The 18,109-nt window shown below is 40.3% G+C and overlaps 2 protein-coding genes across 2 annotated transcripts; both read left to right on the top strand.

Moving 5' to 3' along the window:
• The first annotated feature begins 1,350 nt into the window (after positions 1-1,350).
• On the top strand, positions 1,351-12,866 carry LOC113572293 (myosin-16-like). Its single transcript, XM_027002150.2, has 42 exons — positions 1,351-1,560; positions 1,726-1,869; positions 1,966-2,122; positions 2,236-2,263; positions 2,382-2,481; positions 2,593-2,685; positions 2,794-2,857; positions 2,940-3,038; positions 3,413-3,516; positions 3,617-3,755; positions 3,868-4,136; positions 4,246-4,416; positions 4,521-4,697; positions 4,803-4,988; positions 5,092-5,179; positions 5,395-5,512; positions 5,611-5,731; positions 5,811-5,947; positions 6,054-6,135; positions 6,232-6,405; positions 6,511-6,738; positions 6,883-6,987; positions 7,074-7,160; positions 7,241-7,386; positions 7,483-7,573; positions 7,706-7,762; positions 7,849-7,935; positions 8,144-8,389; positions 8,562-8,679; positions 8,773-8,900; positions 9,028-9,224; positions 9,343-9,475; positions 9,571-9,787; positions 10,052-10,188; positions 10,331-10,434; positions 10,529-10,721; positions 10,959-11,162; positions 11,349-11,474; positions 11,573-11,743; positions 11,910-12,110; positions 12,230-12,446; positions 12,615-12,866. Exons 1-41 carry the CDS (start codon positions 1,351-1,353, stop codon positions 12,425-12,427), a joined length of 5,835 nt encoding a protein of 1,944 aa, XP_026857951.2. The 3' UTR covers positions 12,428-12,446; positions 12,615-12,866.
• Positions 12,867-13,580: 714 nt separating this feature from the next.
• Positions 13,581-17,867, top strand: arpc1a (actin related protein 2/3 complex, subunit 1A). The gene is made up of 10 exons (XM_027021523.2): positions 13,581-13,749; positions 14,719-14,804; positions 14,903-15,007; positions 15,130-15,352; positions 15,489-15,596; positions 16,308-16,520; positions 16,630-16,705; positions 16,822-17,015; positions 17,245-17,335; positions 17,499-17,867. Exons 2-10 carry the CDS (start codon positions 14,741-14,743, stop codon positions 17,535-17,537), a joined length of 1,113 nt encoding a protein of 370 aa, XP_026877324.1. The 5' UTR covers positions 13,581-13,749; positions 14,719-14,740; the 3' UTR covers positions 17,538-17,867.
• Positions 17,868-18,109: the final 242 nt, after the last annotated feature.

The raw sequence follows: 18,109 nt of genomic DNA, 5'->3' as shown, positions 1-18,109 counted from the left end.
GTGTTCACAGCTTTGGGTTACAACACTTAATGATCAGCACTTGTGTCCACACATGCTTAGAGTAGAGCATTTAGCTGCATTTCGCTGGAGTGTCCAGGATTAAGGAAACACACTGACATTACAAGAAAGATGTCCAAGACAGATATTTAGTTGTTTGGTTTAATGAGACAGCTGCAGTGTACCTGCAGTGTCACCTTCTGTATTTGACTTGATTATATTTTAATGATGGTGTGTAAACTATTTGTTTATTCAGAATTATCATGGACATAATAATAATCTTTATTCATATAGTACATTTTTAGAAAAGGTTTACAGGGTGCTTTATAGAAGGACATAATAATAAGCAGGAATAAAATGAAATCTAATAAATTAGAATCTAATAAAAATAAAAGATAATAAATAAAGGAAAGAACAGCATAGACAGCAAAAAAGATTTAATGTAATAAAATAAAGAAAAAAATATTTGAAAAAATCATTATAAAAGTGCAGAATTGCAGTCAGTTAAAGATTAATTAAAAGCTCAAAACAGATAGGTCTTTACCTTCCTGTAATCTAAACAGATAGGTCTTTACCCTCCCTTTAAACATGCCTATCATCAAAAGTCCTCAGGTCACTAGGTAGGGAATTCCAGACCTTAAGGCCATAGTAAGAAAAGAAAGCCTGATTCACTATTCTTTAATTGGGTAGTGGGTATGACTAGTATGTTACTGTTGAAGGATCTGAGGGATTAATTATTAAATATTTTCCATTTTTTGACACAAGTCAGTTAATATAAAACAAACGTTTTGATTCGACAACAGAAAACCAGGATATTTAATAACATAAACATTTAATAATGTAATAATATTTAATAATATAAACAAAATTTTAAACATAAATCTGTTCATTTCAGTTTTAATAAAATCTTAATGTCTTTTTTTATTCCTTACTACATGAATTCTCTGAGGAAAATGTTTGTTTTTCCGAGCCCCTAAAAGGTCAGGGTATGAATTCCCTCTACTCAAAGCAATCAAAAGATTTTCCCTAGACAAAACTGCTTGAGACTATGGGTAATGACTTTCTTAATAGTTATGACCAAATCAGGATAGCCACCACTCATATATAATAGCTCCTCCCGGCACCAGAACAGGCATCCTCATCTGCAAGTGCTCCCTCACTATATTGTGCTCTGGTAAGTGGATATATAACCTTCACTACTTTTCTGTTGCCTGTTTCACAGTCCGTGAGCCAATTGTTAAAAAAAAGTTCAGCAATTTTCCAAACTCGTTAAACCTTGTTTTTCTGAGGCAGCTGCCTGAGTGAAATCCCCTCTGTGAGCAGCTGGTGTGGGTACAGAGGAACTGAGTCACCATGCCGGGTGCCTACAAAGGTGAGTGCGGAGATGATGTGGACCCAATGCCTTTCCTGGCCCCGTTGGAGAAGGAGAAGCTGGAGGCTATTAACAAGTGCTATGACATCAAGAAGTCTTGCTGGGTGCGGGATGAGAAGGAAGGCTACATTGCGGGAGACATCCAGTCTGAGAATGGTGACAAAGTCACTGTGAAGACGATCAAAAATACAGTACGTTCTTTATGTATTATTAGTTGAATAGCATCACTCATCAATCTCTGTTGTAATCCATCAGGCAGTCAAATAAGCATTTTTATGATTGAGTTTGAATTTAAACCTTGATTAAAAAATCCTACTTTATCAAATAATTTATTTTATCTCCCTTTACGGCAACAGATAGTCACACTTAAGAAGGATGAAGTGCAGCAAATGAACCCTCCAAAGTTTTACCAGGCTACCGATATGGCAGACCTGACCTTCTTGAATGAGGCCAGTGTCCTGGCCAACCTCCGCTCACGCTATGTCCATATGAGGATTTATGTAAGTCCAAATATGCTCTACTAATTTCACCTATTTAACAAACTATGCAAACTAAATTAAAGTATGTATAATTATGTCATCTGTTGCATTCCCCAGACCTACTCTGGGCTCTTCTGTGTAACTGTCAACCCATACAAATGGCTTCCGATTTATGGGGCAAAAGTTGCTCAGCTGTATAAGGGGAAGAAACGCAGTGAAGTTCCTCCCCACCTCTTCTCCATCTCTGACAATGCATACCATGACATGGTGATGGGTATGACCAACTGCTTTCACTGGTGCAAGAATATGTGGAACATATATTAATTGTATGCTTCAATACAATGCAATACCAAATTAATTTGCACGTTTTCTTCCATTCTTCCATAGAGCATGAAAACCAGTCAATGCTGATCACGTAAGTATTCACTGAAAGAACAGAGAATAGCTATACCTTTTGACATGCGCTTAGTCATGCAAACCGTGTTGCCCAACTTTAACAGAATTATCTAACTGTGATATATATATATTCCTAGTGGAGAATCTGGTGCTGGAAAGACTGAGAACACCAAAAAGGTCATCCAGTACTTTGCCAATGTGGGTGCCACAGGGGGAAAGCCGGCTCCAGACTGCAAGGTGATCTAGTTCCCAAAGCCTATTAGCACAGCCTGTGGTGTTTCTTCTCATGTTCTATATATATGAATAATGATAGAACTCATTGTTAATAGTCACAATGTGCTTTCACAGGGTACCCTGGAGGATCAGATCATCCAGGCTAACCCTGTGTTGGAGGCATTTGGCAATGCCAAAACCACCAGAAACAATAATTCTTCTCGATTTGTGAGCAAATTAAAAAACTTCCTTTGAAAACATTGTCTTAATCTATTCAGTGAAATAATGTTTATTTAATTATCTTATTTCTAAATAATGTTTTTGTTTTTATTTCAGGGGAAATTTATCCGCATCCATTTTGGACCAACAGCTAAGCTGGCTGGTGCTGACATCGAGAGCTGTGAGTGGGTGGAATGCACTTTACATTTCATAATGTTGAATCATTGATCTTTTGTAATAAACCAATATGGTTTTGCTTGAAGACCTACTGGAGAAATCCCGCGTGATCTCCCAGCAAGCGGCAGAACGCAGCTATCACATCTTTTACCAACTTCTGTCAGGGAGGAAACCAGAACTGCTGGGTATGTGTGACACAGATTATACTGTTCAGACTGTAAGTAATTGAACAGTGACACAGTTATTGGTGGTTTTACACTCCAGCACACTTGAAATGAAACAATAACTGTGGGGTTAAATTTATTTTATGGGCATTTATCTATACTGGGATAACAAAATAGTAGTCACACCTTTTTTATACATAGTTCCTCCCATTCCAGGGGACTATAAGTAATTTGAAAATTGGCTGTATTCTGCTTCTTAATCATATAGTTATAGTTTCATATTCAATGTGTTGGAGTAGACAGTCAGCACCATAAAACATTTGTCATTGTCCTATTAATTATGGACAGCATTCAGTACATTTGCAAAGACATTTACGTTTATTTGTTCATTTTAGAGGCACTCCTTTTAACACCAGACCCAAAACAGTATGTTTGGATCTGCCAAGGAGTCACAGTTGTGGACAACATGGATGACGGTGAAGAACTGATGCTGACCGATGTAAGCCGAAGAGCCCACAATCACTAGCAACATCCCACAGTTAGATTATTCAATATTACAAGACATGGTGTGATTGGTTTGGTTCACCTTACATTCAAAGATGGCCTTTGATGTGCTGGGTTTTACTGCTGAGGAGAAAATGAGCATCTACAAGCTAACTGGGGGCATAATGCACTTTGGTAATATGAAGTTCAAGCAAAAACCAAGAGAGGAGCAAGCCGATGTTGACACAACTGAGGGTATGCACACACCACCCAGTTAAAGCTCACTCAAACCAATGAGGGCTAGTGAAATAGAAAGTGCGGTAAGATAAATCTTATTTGAACTATTGACTATGCATTGGTTTTTCAGTGGCTGACAAAGTTGCCCATCTCATGGGGATCAACTCTGGGGAGCTGCAGAAAGGGATCACTAGGCCTCGTGTTAAAGTTGGAAATGAGTTTGTGACGAAAGGTCAGAACCAGGACCAATGTGTATACTCCATTGGAGCCCTGGCCAAAGCCATCTATGACAGAATGTTCAAGTGGATGGTTCACAGGATCAATAAAACACTGGACACAAAAATGCAGTGGCAGTTTTTCATCGGTGTTCTTGATATTGCTGGCTTTGAAATCTTTGAGGTAACTACTAATATTGTGTGTGCTGAGCTGATAATTAAGCTTATTGTTCATATTCATTGAGGTTTATGTCCAAGCACAGTGATCCATTTTCTGGTGTTTTTGTTCACAGTTTAATAGCTTTGAGCAGCTCTGCATCAACTTCACAAATGAAAAGCTGCAACAATTTTTCAACCACCACATGTTTGTCCTGGAACAGGAGGAATACAAGAAAGAGGGCATAGACTGGGTTTTTATCGATTTTGGCCTTGACTTGCAAGCCTGTATTGACTTGCTGGAAAAGGTTAAAAAACGTTTGGTGACATTTTTGAATCACAGTGCATCCTCTGGCAAAATTTTCACCAGATTTCACATTTCTTCACCAAATTATTTTATTCTGTGTTCCAGCCAATGGGTATCTATTCAATCCTTGAGGAGCAATGTGTGTTCCCAAAGGCCACAGATGCCACATTCAAGGTGGCCTTGTTTGACAATCATCTGGGCAAATCTGCAAATTTCCTCAAACCAAAAGGTGGAAAAAAAGGCTCAGAAGTGCATTTTGAGTTGATTCACTATGCTGGCACTGTGAGTTGTTTTTTTTTTTTTTTTTTTTTTTTTTTTTTAATACATAGTCCTTGTTATTCACATTGAGGTTTTATTCATTATGGTTAATTTAATCCAAACTCCTAGGTCGGATACAACATTGCAGGCTGGCTGGAGAAGAATAAGGATCCGCTGAATGAGACTGTGGTTGCCCTCTACCAAAAATCCTCCATGTCCCTCCTAGCTCAACTCTTCAAAGAAGAGGAAGCTGTCACAGGAACCAAGAAACAGAAGAAGGGATCCTCCTTCCAGACCGTGTCAGCTTTCTATAGAGTACTAGAATCCAATTTGATTTTTAAAAAGACAGGTCATTTTTGACTGTAAAAAGAAATGTCTGTTCTGTGCTTATGCTGCTTGGTTCCTTCTCATCCAACAGGAGCAGCTGAACAAACTGATGAGCACTCTGCGAAGCACGGCACCCCATTTTGTACGCTGCATTGTCCCCAATGAATTCAAACAACCTGGTAAATATAAGCAAACAATTATCAAATGTTTCTGTTAGGGAAAATTCCCTGCCACTGTATCAAATGGATACATGCTGTACATTACTTTTAAGTTAAAATTAAGGATAGGTGAGTTCTTTATATAAGTAGAATGAAATCTAATTCACCATTTATACACACATGAAAGTATATTCATTTGTTTTAGAATGCTTATGTAAGTTATTGTGTTTGGCTAGGTGTCTGCGATGCAAATTTAATACTGCACCAGCTGGCCTGTAATGGTGTCTTGGAGGGAATCCGGATCTGCAGAAAAGGCTTTCCCAATAGACTTCAGTACCCTGAGTTTAAGCAAAGGTATTCCTTTCTCATACAGTGTTGATACAGTGCATGACTGCTGATATTTAAGCCATTTCAGTGTTATGTAACACCTACAATGTCATTACTGTACACAGGTATTACATCCTGAATCCAAATGTCATCCCAAAGGGATTTGTGGACAACAAAAAAGCATCAGAGTTGATATTAGGCTCATTAGGGTTGGATAACATGGAGTACAGGATAGGACACACAAAGGTATATTCATTGGACCATAATAAGTCACATGTATTGATATCTGTCTGCAGAATGTCACAAGCTGTGTCTTGACTTGCAGGTGTTCTTCCGTGCTGGAGTCCTGGCCAAGCTGGAGGATATGCGAGATGAGCGGCTGGCTAAGATCATGACCATGCTGCAGGGCTGTCTGAGGGGCATGCTCATGAGGATTGAGTTTAAAAAGATGCTGGAGAGAAGGTCAGCTGACAACTCTTCTAATGGTTCTTGTCTCATGTTGTAAGCGATTTGAAACTTTGAAATATAAAATGTAGCACTACACACATTGTGTTGCCTCTTCTTTCAGAATTGCTCTCATCGCTATCCAAAGAAATGTGAGGAAGTTCCTTCAGCTCCGATTCTGGGGCTGGTGGAAGCTCTACACAAAGGTGAGTCTAAACAATTAAGAGCAAATCTTTTGATTCTTCTTTCTTCTCTCTTCTTTATTCTCTTCTCATCCTTCTTCAACTGTCTTTCCTTTCTAGGTTAAACCTTTGCTTCATGTAGCTCGCCAGGAGGAGGAGTTAAAAGCCAAGGAGGAAGAGTTGCGAGTTGCACTTGAGAAGACAGTGGAAATGACAGAAAAGATCAAAGAGCTTGATGAAAAGCTAGTCACTCTTTCCAAAGAAAAGAGTGACCTGGCCTTAGCCCTAGTAGCTGTGAGTCCAAGACCAATGAATGTGTCACCATGAATGTGTGTGAAGAGGCAGTACAAATGGAAATTATTGGCGAGTATTGTTTTAATCTTTTTTCGTAATCTGCAGGAACAAGACACCATAGCGGATGCTGAGGAGCGCTGTAACCAGCTGATGAAACAGAAGATGAACATGGAGGAGCAGATCCAGGACATGAAGGAGAGGCTGGAGGAGGAAGAGGGTGCTGCCACTGCATTAAGTGCTCAGAAGCGCAAGCTGGAGGGAGAGCTGATGGACCTGAAGAGAGATCTGGAGGACCTGGAGTCTACTCTGGCAAAATCAGAGAGAGAAAAACAGGTGAAAGCCCAAATATGTTTTCCACATTCCAGGCAAATCTGGCAGCAGGTGGGAATGGTGTAATACAGATATAAAGGATGCAGAGAAATAAAAAAAATGGTTTGAAAAGAAACCGTTTAATGAATATTGCTTGTGACAATCCAGGGCCTGGACATCAAAGTACGGGGTCTGACTATAGACCTTGGTCAAAGGGATGATACCATCGCAAAGCTCCAAAAGGAAAAGAAGGCTCTGGAGGAACTGCAACAGGTTAGGCCTAGCCCTGCTGAATGCTGGTTTACCAAATTTTACATTCACTGCCATATTGACACCTACAGACACATTTCTATCCCCAGAAAACTCTGGATGATCTACAAGCAGAAGAGGATAAAGTAAACTACCTTACCAAAAGCACCAACAAGCTCACCACTCAAGTACATGAGGTGAGTTTTAGGACTCAGGAAAATAAGATGGAAATAATTGTGTCTTGCTTTGTGCAACAATGTGGATCCTGTTTCTTTAGTTGGAAGATAACTGGGAACAGGAAAAGAAAATACGAGGAGAGGTGGAAAAAGCCCGACGCAAAGCAGAGGGTGACCTGAAGATTACCATTGATAATCTCAATGAGATGGAGAGAGCTAAAATTGATCTGGAGGAGGTTGTCAAAAAGTATGAACAGAATAATTTTCACATTCTGCAGTATGTAATCTTTGACATTACTAATAACCTAAAACGCATGTTTTAAACAATGTGTTGTTATTTCAGGAGGGACATGGAAATTAACCACATAAATGCAAAACTGGAAGATGAGCAGTCTCTCAGCTCAACTCTGCATAGAAAGCTCAAAGAACATCAGGTTGGTTTTTTTTCCATTAAGCTTTTGCCTGCATTTCTGCAAACTTGTCTTCTTAACATATTCTGTTACGACAGGAAAACAAATGACCACTATTCCTCTGCAATTCCACTAACATATTTTACTGTCCCCCAGGCCCGCATTGAGGAGCTCGAGGAGGAACTGGAGGCAGAGAGGGCAATAAGAGCCAAGGTATATGACTTTAGTTGCCCCAACTGAGTGCAATTCTCTACAGTCTGTTTTCTAGTCAGTAGTTTAACCCTGCTTCCTGCTGTAAGGTTGAGAAGCAGCGAACAGATCTGTCTCGGGATCTGGAGGACCTTGGAGACAGACTAGAAGAGGCAGGGGGTGCCACTGCCGCACAGGCAAGTCAGCACAACTGAAATTGCATCTATGCATTAAAACTCTAGAATGTTAGAAACTTAGAATGATGCACCAACTTCCTGTTCCCTTGATTAGAAAGCTGTAGTAGGTGTCCAAGGACAAGATATTTAAAAAGCATTATGCTGGATTTCATAGTTACAAATAAATGAAATATCCCATGAACTAGTGCAAAAGCATGTTTCTCTACAGATTGAGCAGAATAAAAAGCGTGAGGCTGAGCTCCTGAAGCTGCGCAGGGAGCTGGAGGAGGTGGCACTGCAGGCCGAGGCCATGGCGTCAGCACTGAGGAAGAAGCACTCAGACACCATGGCTGAGCTTGCCGAGCAGGTAGAGAACCTCCAGAGGGTTCGCATAAAGCTTGAAAAGGACAAGCAAGTCATGAAGGCTGAGATTGATGACCTGAATGCTACCGTGGAGTCAGTCCAGAAAGCGAAGGTGAATAAGAGTTACCCATCAAATATTTCCTGTGCAGTGACATGGCCTTTCCCTTGTGGTCATTATTTTTCAGGATCAAACATCATTGATGTTTGATAGTCAGTTATTGTCGTACAAAATGAATGTGCTGTAACTTGACTGAAGAGTTTGACTGACTCTTTTAAACACGTAGCTGAACGCAGAGGTCCATGTCCGTAAATTAGAGGACAGCTTGGCAGAAGCTAATGCCAAACTGGCAGAGATGGAAAGGTCCCAAACTGAGCTCAATGCCATCAAAATCCATCTGTCAGGTAAAGACAGCTCATTCCAACCCATGGCAAATATTAAAAGCATTATTCATGCTATGAATCATGTGAAAAGAAATCTCCTTGGTCTTCCCTCAGCTGAGAATAGTGATCTGAGCCGTGAAGTTGGGGAGGCCCAAAGTAAGCTCAATCAGATCACACGGATTAAAGCTTCACTGACCACCCAGAATGATGAGCTGAAAAGACAGGTGGATGAAGAGTCAAAGGTCAATATCATTTTTGAGCACTTTAACATCAAGATCATCAAGATCAAAACAAAATATGGAAATCTGAAAATATGGGAGATTAGAAAATGTTTGTGTAGGAAATTAACCTAGCCCCTTTCCAATCCAGGCTCGTAGTGCAGCTGTCGTGAGTTTGGCAAATGCTCGTCATGATCTCGACCTGGCTAAGGAGCAGTTGGAGGAGGAGCAGGAGTGCAAGGCTGAAATGCAGCGACTCATCTCCAAGCTCAACTCCGACGTGACTACCTGGAGGACCAAGTACGAGACTGATGCTATACACAAAACCGAGGAGCTGGAGGAGACCAAGTAAGCAGGCTTAAACAGAATCCACTATTCAGATAACACATTATCTGATCATTTCCTGCTCTTTTCCCATAGAAGACATCTGAGGTAATGACACTGAATGAAAAGCATTTCTCCACAGGCGTAAGCTGACTGTCCGGCTCCAGGAGGCTGAGGAAGCAGCAGAAGCAGCACAGGCTCGTGCGGCTAGCCTGGAGAAGGTCAAGCAAAAGCTTCAGGGTGAAGTAGAGGATCTAACTATTGACCTGGAGAAGGTTAAAAGCAATTTCAGATTTACTACTCATTCAAAGAAGACTAATAGTACTACTTTAGTGTTGGCTCACAGAGAGAATTTTACTCTTCATTGTAGTCCAATGCTGCTGCAGCTGCCCTTGACAAGAAGCAGCGCACTTTTGATAAGATGATTGCAGAGTGGAGCCAAAAATGTGAGGAGCTGCAGCTTGAGCTTGAGAACTCCCAGAAGGAATGTCGATCCTACATGACAGAAGTGTACAAACTCAAGACAGCCTATGAAGAATCACTTGACCACCTGGAAACCGTCAAGAAAGACAACAAGACCCTCTCTGGTAGAATCACATGCTAATAAGACATGATCATGTATAACTCAAGTCAACAAAACCAATAATACAAAAAATTAATTAAATGAAACAAAGAAAGTAGAGGCTAGATAGCATTGTGGAAATTAGGAGTTTTCTGCAAACAATGATACAAAAATGGAAGCAATCATGCTAATGTGGAAATGATCCTGTCAATTGTACTACTTTTATTCATTCAAACTTTATATATTACTCCACATTATGATTGCTTATGTCTATTGCTTTCATGTGTAGATGAGATCAGAGATCTCATGGATCAGTTGGGTGAGGGTGGGAAGAGTGTTTATGAGCTGCAGAAAGCTAAGAAAAAGCTGGAGGTCGAGAGAGATGAGCTGCAACTGGCCCTAGAGGAGGCTGAAGCTTCCCTGGAGGTATTTCAGTGGATTCACACAACAGTCAAAACACTGTTGTGTGTACTTTTCTTTAACATGGTTTTGAGATCAGGAAACTTAAGTTTAATGCCATACCCAGCTATGCATAACTACAACCACTCCTTTCTCTGATTGTATGAAGGTCGAAGAGGGTAAGGTGGTCCGAGTCCAACTGGAGCTAGCTCAGGTGAAAGCTGACATTGATCGCAGAATTCATGAAAAAGATGAAGAGTTTGAAATCACAAGGTTAGACCCTTTAACATAACTAAAAATTTGCACATCCAAATTATGGAAGAATGAATGAAGATTGACCCCTCAACCTACTTGATTTTATGTACAGGAAAAACCACCAGCGTGCAATGGAGTCACTGCAGGCTAGTCTGGAGGCAGAGGCCAAAGGTCGTGCTGAGGCTTTGAGAATAAAGAAGAAAATGGAGTCTGACCTGAATGAGATGGAGATCCAGCTGGATCATGCAAACAAGAACAACAGTGAGCTGGTCAAAACCCTCAAGAGACTGCAACAGCAGATCAAAGTAAGTAACACACAACCCCAGTGTCAACTCTTGATGAGAGTTTACCCATGCCAAGCAAGAAAAATGTTCCTACAACTTATCTATTATTAAATTTTTAAAAATAATAGACCATAATAAGTAAACTTGATCAAAGAAAAAATAGACATCCTCAAGAATCATATTGTATAATGAGATACATAGATACATACATACTTTCTTTCTCTCTGCCCTCTCTTTCTATTTCCTGCCCCTCGGCAGGATATGCAGATGCAGATGGATGAGGACGCACGACATCACGATGAGCTGAGGGAGCAGTACAGCCTGCAGGAGCGGCGTCTCTGCCTGCTGCAGACAGAGATGGAAGAGGTGCGCAGCGGCCTGGAGGCTTCCGAACGTTCCAGGAAACTCCTCGAGCAGGAACTGGTGGACCTCAATGAGCGCTACAATGAGCTCAGTGTGCAGGTACAGAATAACAACAACAATAATAGTTGTTATTATTATTGTTATACATATGTTGCTGTATATACATATTATTGTATTTAATAATTACATTATATTTAACCTTTTACAAATTACATTTAGATAATACTTTAATTTAATTACTTAAAAATTTTGCACACATTTCAGAATGCATGCTCTCTCCTATAGAGTCAAGCCCTAATTATTTCAAAGCGTAAAATGGAAGCAGACCTGTTTCGACTGTCCAGTGAGAATGAGGAGCTGATCAGTGAGTTCCGTTCTGCTGATGAGAGAGCCAAGAAGGCCGTCACAGATGTTAGTACTCACTCATCCCCACAAACATGTCTGAGGTAATTCAAACATGATTGAGCCAGAAGAAGAGGTTCTAATGGGTCTTTTAATCTCTTTCACAGGCATGTCGCATGGCGGAAGAGCTCCGTCAGGAGCAAGACCACTGCTTACATCTGGAGAAGATAAAGAAGAACAATGAGCTCACGATCAAAGACCTGCAGCTCAAAGTGGAAGAGGCAGAGGAGCTTGCACTGAAGGCTGGCAAACGAACCATCCAAAAGCTGGAAGCCAGGGTGTGTCCCCAGTAGTGCTCCCTCTATCTCACATGAACACTGTCACTTTCTCAATCTCTCTTTATCTCTCTCTTCTTAACACTTTAAGCCACTTATATGAAGTCTATGCAAAACTGTCCAAATAGATGGATATCCCATTTAGGATATCCTCCATCTCTGTGTTCAGGCTAAGGAGTTAGAGAGTGAGCTTGACAGTGAGCAGAAGCGGCACGTTGACACAGTGAAGGCACTGCGTAAGAATGAGCGCCGCCTCAAGGAGCTGGTCTTCCAGACTGAAGAAGACCACAAAACCAACCAGCGTATGCAGGAGCTCGTTGAGAAGCTTCAGAACAAGCTGAAGTCCTACAAGCGACAGATAGAGGAGGCAGTGAGTGCACTTATTTAACTTACTTTAGATAAAATGCATCAGGCCTGCAATGTGCATTCAAAACAAGAAGTGTCCAAATTGTCTTCCTGCTTTGAGCCGTTTTTCTCGTGTGGCGGCAGGAGGAGCAAGCCAACATGACTCTGTCCAAGTACAGAAAGACAGTGCATGAGCTGGATGACGCTGAGGAGAGAGCTGGCATGGCGGAGATGGCACTGAACAAGCTCCGCACAAGGAACCGAGCTTCGGTTACCAAGGGCTTCACTAACGTCGAGATTGTGCAGGTCACTAAAACAGCAAAGGGTTCCTCTGAAGACTAAATCTCAGTCCATGCAGGAGGTTGGTACCTATGCTAGTTTAGTTTTTGTTTTTATTTATGGATTTTTACCTGTTTATATTTGCTTTAAAAAATGTCCATTTTAATTTTCTCCCTAAAACAATAGTATGCTTTGGTTTTCATGCAAAGTCCATGTGAGTTTGACAATCATTCCATACCTGTCTTTTCAGCATGATGAACAAAGCACTCATTCCCCACCTGAAGAGTTTCTCTGCAGCCAGTGGGACTGGAGAAGAACATGAAAGTCTTAAAATTAAACTTAAAAAGTCTTAAGTAGTTAAAGTCTTATGTTGTTCAAATGTTGTTCCATTTGTCTTGTCGTGTGTTTTGGAATGTTAGCTGATGTTTATGTTAAATGTGTTTAATCTGCCTTTGCCTAAAGCTCTTCAGAAGCGCTTCTCGGTAAAGGGGAATGACTGTGGGAAGCTGCACTCTCATATCAACGATAGAGAGTACACCTGTGTTTGTCATCTCCTGTCTGGACCTCACATTTAAGTCTGTTTCCAGCATTAATAAACATTAAGGAAATGTTACTGTGGGTGTACTTTCAAGAATGATGCCTGAAAGATAGATGTCTGTCTTCATACATGTACACATACAAGCAAAAGCCTTGTCCATAAAAAACACAATAAGTTATCATAATTTATTTGAAGGACTATGAATAATGTTAGAAAATTATATTTTATTAGTCATTATTGCTGACAGTAAGTCTATATAAATTACATTAATATTTTATAGTTTCCTATTGTCTGTGAAGATAAACAAAAACATTCAAATTTTCTTCTTCACAAAATATAGAATATTCTTTCAGCGTAGGACTAAATTGTCCTCTGGAATTATTGGCACCTTTGATAAAAAATTAGCTTAAAACAAACAAACAAAAAAGGCTATGATAAAGTGGTAACAGTTTGAACACTGAAAATATGAGAGTAAAACTCCACTTCAGATCACTGCCTAAGTCAAGGGACTGATGTGGCCAATGAAAAAAGCATGTGTTTGTGCGAGATGAAGATAGATAGACAGCGACAGAAAGAAAGACATTATGTTTCACAAATATTGCTGATTCCTTGGGCAAAGTACGTCCACATTGCGTACGCATGCGCGATGAGGTGTGTCTACGCATAGTCTTTGCCATTTCCTGGATTCCTTGGCAGCCAAAAAATTAGGAAGCTACCAGGCAGTCAGTCGGAGTGAATTCGTGTCGACTGTCCAGAGTCCGCGAATTCAAGTCCGTCAAAAAAAAAAAAAAAAAAGGCGAGTTAGCAACGAATGATCTGTGGATATTTCATAATAACAACAAACCAGGTATTATTCCGATTTACTATTGAAAAATGCAGGCCTTCGACGCAGCAAGCGGTCTGTGGCATGCCTGCTTCTAAAGCCGGCACATTGCTGGCTAGGTCAGCGATCAAGGCCTTCCTAGCAGCTTCACAGCTTCAATAACTTTATTTTTATATATTTTTACATTTATTTTAACTTTCGGATCAATGAGTTTGTGTAGTTTTGTGAAGTAGTTGAATCTGTAGAATGATCTGTGTGGTCGATTTTTTTTTTCAATTCATGTTTGGGTTTATTGGAATATCGCTATTCACCCAATTAGCTAAGGCTAGCTATCCGAGATAGCTTGTGAGAGCTAACGCTAACTAGCTAATTGTTAGATAGTATACTAGCGTCGGCTAGTTCTGCAGATTGACGTTCGTTAACGTTAGCTCGTTAGTTAGCCAGCCAGCACTGGCATTGCTAGCTAGCTATGCTACAGCGTCAGAAGCTGATAGTGATCCACGCCCTGAAACCGAGAAGTGCTCTTTGAGTGAAGTTCTTGTTCTGCCGGTTAGGTTAAGTGAGAAACGTTAATTAGCGTTGGCTAGATAGCTGGCTAGGATATCTAAGGTTAGTTGACTAATTCGTCTTGCTCGATTCCGATTATTGTGCTTCTTCGTATTTGATGGTGTTGATTTTGTAATTCTAACACAAAATTTATGTGAAAATCTTGCTACCGTTAGATTATCGATATATCTAATTTTCATTATAAAGTTAGCTAGCTATTATAAGTTCATTATAAATAGCACGATACATAGCTAACCTAGCTGATTTATCCGTGTATCATCTTAGCGTACCCGTGTTTCTTACTGTGCCCTAGTACCCTCGCTAGCTAGCTATGTGGCTGAATAAGTGAGGTAGTTAGTCAGTATACCTACTTGGCTAGCTAGCTTACTATCTTTGATTCTGTTATTCTAGTAAGACCTGGGTAACTGCTGTGTGTTTTCCATGCAGATTTGCAAAATATTTGAAGAAAATGTCACTCCACCAGTTTCTCTTGGAACCCATTACGTGCCATGCATGGAACCGGGACAGGACTCGTAAGAAACCAATTTCGTTCGTTCTTTTTTAAGGATTTTAACAAATTGTATAGTGCCGAGATTTTCATTCTCAGAGATGATTATATTTCTCCCCACAGAAATTGCTATCAGTCCAAACAATCATGAAGTCCATATATATAAGAAAAGTGGAAATCAATGGGTGAAAGCCCATGAATTAAAAGAGCACAATGGACACATTACAGGTAATTTTCCATCTGAGATCATCATTCCTTCATATTTGGGCACACAAGTTGGTTAACCTTTCTGTTAATGTCTGCAAGTAAGATATAATGTTTGATCATAATTACTACACATATATTTTCAGGCATTGACTGGGCTCCCAAAAGTGATCGAATTGTAACCTGTGGAGCAGACCGTAATGCCTATGTCTGGAGCCAGAAGGACGGCATGTGGAAGCCCACTCTCGTCATCCTCAGGATCAACCGTGCTGCCACATTTGTGAAGTGGTCTCCACTGGAGAACAAGTTTGCAGTGGGAAGTGGAGCTCGCCTGATATCTGTTTGCTATTTTGAATCTGAAAATGACTGGTAAGTCTAAAGCAGTAGAAAAAAGCAGTTGTTTTTTTTTGTATAGCTGTACGTCCTGTAGACAAACCTTTGGCACTTTGTTTGCCATAGAAACAATGAATCCACTATACACCTATTGTTCATTTTTTGTTTTAAGGTGGGTAAGCAAACACATCAAGAAGCCTATCCGCTCCACTGTTCTCAGTCTTGACTGGCATCCAAACAATGTGCTTCTGGCAGCTGGGTCATGTGATTTCAAGTGCAGGTAAGATGATTTCATGGCTTTCACCAGGAAGTGCTTTCATGTGAAACTGAATACCATTACATAGGAGACAGCTGCCATTGTGGTCCTCCTAGGTAGATAAATACATAAAGAAAGGAAAGGTTAACAATCTTATTCTTAAAAAAAACTCTAAACAGCTATATTTCTTTATTATGCCTTGGTTTGGGAATCTTGGTGTCTTCTCTGAAATGTATCTGATTTCCAAACAATTGTGGTGAAAATGGTTGCAAGTTTTTTTGTTTTTTTCTGCAAATTAATTTAAAAAAATGAAATGGTCAGAACTTATTAAAACAGTTTATGAAAACTGATAGATTAGATTAGAAGAACCTTTGTGATCCTGGGGAGGTAATTGCATCTACAAGATGCACTTGATGTATCACATGCACTGAAACAGGATGCCACTTGGTTCTGGTATGGTGATGGACTCATTGATTTAACTGGGACATGGTGATTGCACATGAAACCAAGCCCCATGTTGATTTTACTCATTGAAAACCTTGCACTGCCTTAAGCACTATTGTCTACATTGAGTCAAATATCCTGTATTGTAGATACAATAATTTAGAGGGCATCTTAGTTAGCCTTCCTCACCCTCAGCTTTGAGAGACGTTAGTCCATATGTGTGCTATAACTGGTAACCTTTGTCTTTGTGTGCATGTATCTATTTCATACTTGTCTCCCTCTTCTTTCAAGGGTATTTTCTGCATACATCAAGGAAGTTGATGAGAAGCCAGCTCCGACTCCATGGGGGTCCAAAATGCCATTCGGCCAAGTGATGGCAGAGTTTGGTGGGGCAGGCAGCGGAGGGTGGGTCCACAGCGTCTGTTTCTCTGCCGGGGGGAACAGACTGGCCTGGGTCAGTCATGACAGCACTGTGACCATTGTGGACCCCACCAAAAGCTCAACGTGAGGAATCAGCATCAAGCGTTGCTTATTTTATGATGTGTTGTCAGATGTTTGACGCCTTATTGTTGTAAGAGCACATTAGTATGTGTGTGTTTCTTGTCTTTCACAGACCCAGCCAACTTAAGACGGAGTTCCTTGCCCTTCTCAGTGTGACCTTTGTTTCTGAGAATAATATTGTGGCAGCGGTAAGAACTGACCACCTTGTCCTGTACAGATCTGGGTTTGACTATTGTGGTGCTGGTGGCACATTGTGGTCTGTGTTTTACGACTCAGTTTAACAATGCTGTTTTTCCTTCTGAAGGGTCATGATTGCTGCCCAATGCTGTTCAGCTTTATTGATGGTGGAAGCTTGACTTTCATATCCAAGTTGGACATTCCAAAGCAGAGCATCCAGCGCAACATCTCTGCCATGGAGCGCTTCCGCAACATGGATAAGAGAGCCACCACTGAGGACCGCAATAGTACTTTGGAGACCCTGCACCAGAACAGCATCACGTAGGCTTCATGCTCTTACCTCACAGCAGATATATTTGTCATAGGCTCCTGAATAGTGTCTAGCATTGGCACAGGCTACAGGTGTCATCTTGGAATCCAGACTATCAACAGAATGGAGCTGTATGGTTTGAGAACTCGCAAGTAATGGTCTGTTTTAGGGACACTTTCACATGTTCACTGTTCTGTGGGGCATTTTAAAAAAGTTTAATTATTTCTCTCCTTTTTGCAGCCAAGTGTCTATATATGAAGGAGACAAAAGAGATTGTCGCAAATTCTGCACTACAGGTATTGATGGCGCTATGACCATATGGGACTTTAAGGTTTGTGTTTTCTATTTTTGTTCTTTAGAGCAGTGTTTATTAATGATGAGGTTTGTTTTTAGAGTAGAATGCAATTATTTTACTTGCCGATATAGTTTCTGAAAGAAAATTGCTCTGGTCTTGTTCTTCCCATTTAATTTATTTCTGATATTTGTCTCCCCAGACTTTAGAGTCCTCTATCCAAGGCCTGCGGATCATGTAAAAGAACTCACTCTGACACAGATCAAGCAATGAGGCTTGAAGACTAACAAGATGATTTCTGGTTACACTTGTGAAAGTTTTTAACTGAAAATAAGCACTGAACAGTGGTGTGAGCTGACATGTGACACTCTTATAAATGAGGGAAAAAATGAATGGAAAAAGGGGGTTAGTCTTTCTCTTTTTTTTTTTTTTTTAATTCTATGCCAAAGCTGGTTCTCCAGCAATGTGACATTTGATCTTGGAGCTCTGGTACTCTAGAGAAACCAGAGAGGAGTTAAATGATAATTATGTAAATGGTCTGCTAGAAATAAATGAAGTATACTACACAACATTTTGGAATGTAGTCTTATTTTGAGTGATTAATGCATTTGTTTAGGTGGCACTAACTACTGTTGTAGGATGCTGAGAAATCACCAAAGGTTTCAGTGTGGATTGTACATCTCTTTAAAATACTTGGAATGGTTTTGAGTCCTTGACAGGTCTTGTTAATAGCAAATATTTATAGATGAGAAGTTGTTCGGAGTAGTTTTATTTCTGTGACCATTCACACTGTTGTCAGACTTTAAACAGAGA

The sequence above is a fragment of the Electrophorus electricus genome, chromosome 8 (assembly GCF_013358815.1).
Source record: "Electrophorus electricus isolate fEleEle1 chromosome 8, fEleEle1.pri, whole genome shotgun sequence".
Taxonomy (NCBI): Eukaryota; Metazoa; Chordata; class Actinopteri; order Gymnotiformes; family Gymnotidae; genus Electrophorus; species Electrophorus electricus.
The sequence above is the reverse complement of the archived record's forward strand: the minus strand, read 5'-3'. Positions and strand labels throughout refer to the sequence as shown.

Excerpts from the sequence above, each read along its gene's own strand:
- LOC113572293 (XM_027002150.2), top strand. The coding sequence starts at position 1,351 with ATGCCGGGTGCCTACAAAGGTGAGTGCGGAGATGATGTGGACCCAATG. Across the intron at positions 3,517-3,616 it reads AAGAACTGATGCTGACCGAT|ATGGCCTTTGATGTGCTGGG; the intron begins GTAAGCCGAAGA and ends TTACATTCAAAG. Across the intron at positions 10,189-10,330 it reads AGGCTGAAGCTTCCCTGGAG|GTCGAAGAGGGTAAGGTGGT; the intron begins GTATTTCAGTGG and ends GATTGTATGAAG.
- arpc1a (XM_027021523.2), top strand. The coding sequence starts at position 14,741 with ATGTCACTCCACCAGTTTCTCTTGGAACCCATTACGTGCCATGCATGG. Across the intron at positions 14,805-14,902 it reads ATGGAACCGGGACAGGACTC|AAATTGCTATCAGTCCAAAC; the intron begins GTAAGAAACCAA and ends TTCTCCCCACAG. Across the intron at positions 16,521-16,629 it reads GACCCCACCAAAAGCTCAAC|ACCCAGCCAACTTAAGACGG; the intron begins GTGAGGAATCAG and ends TGTCTTTCACAG.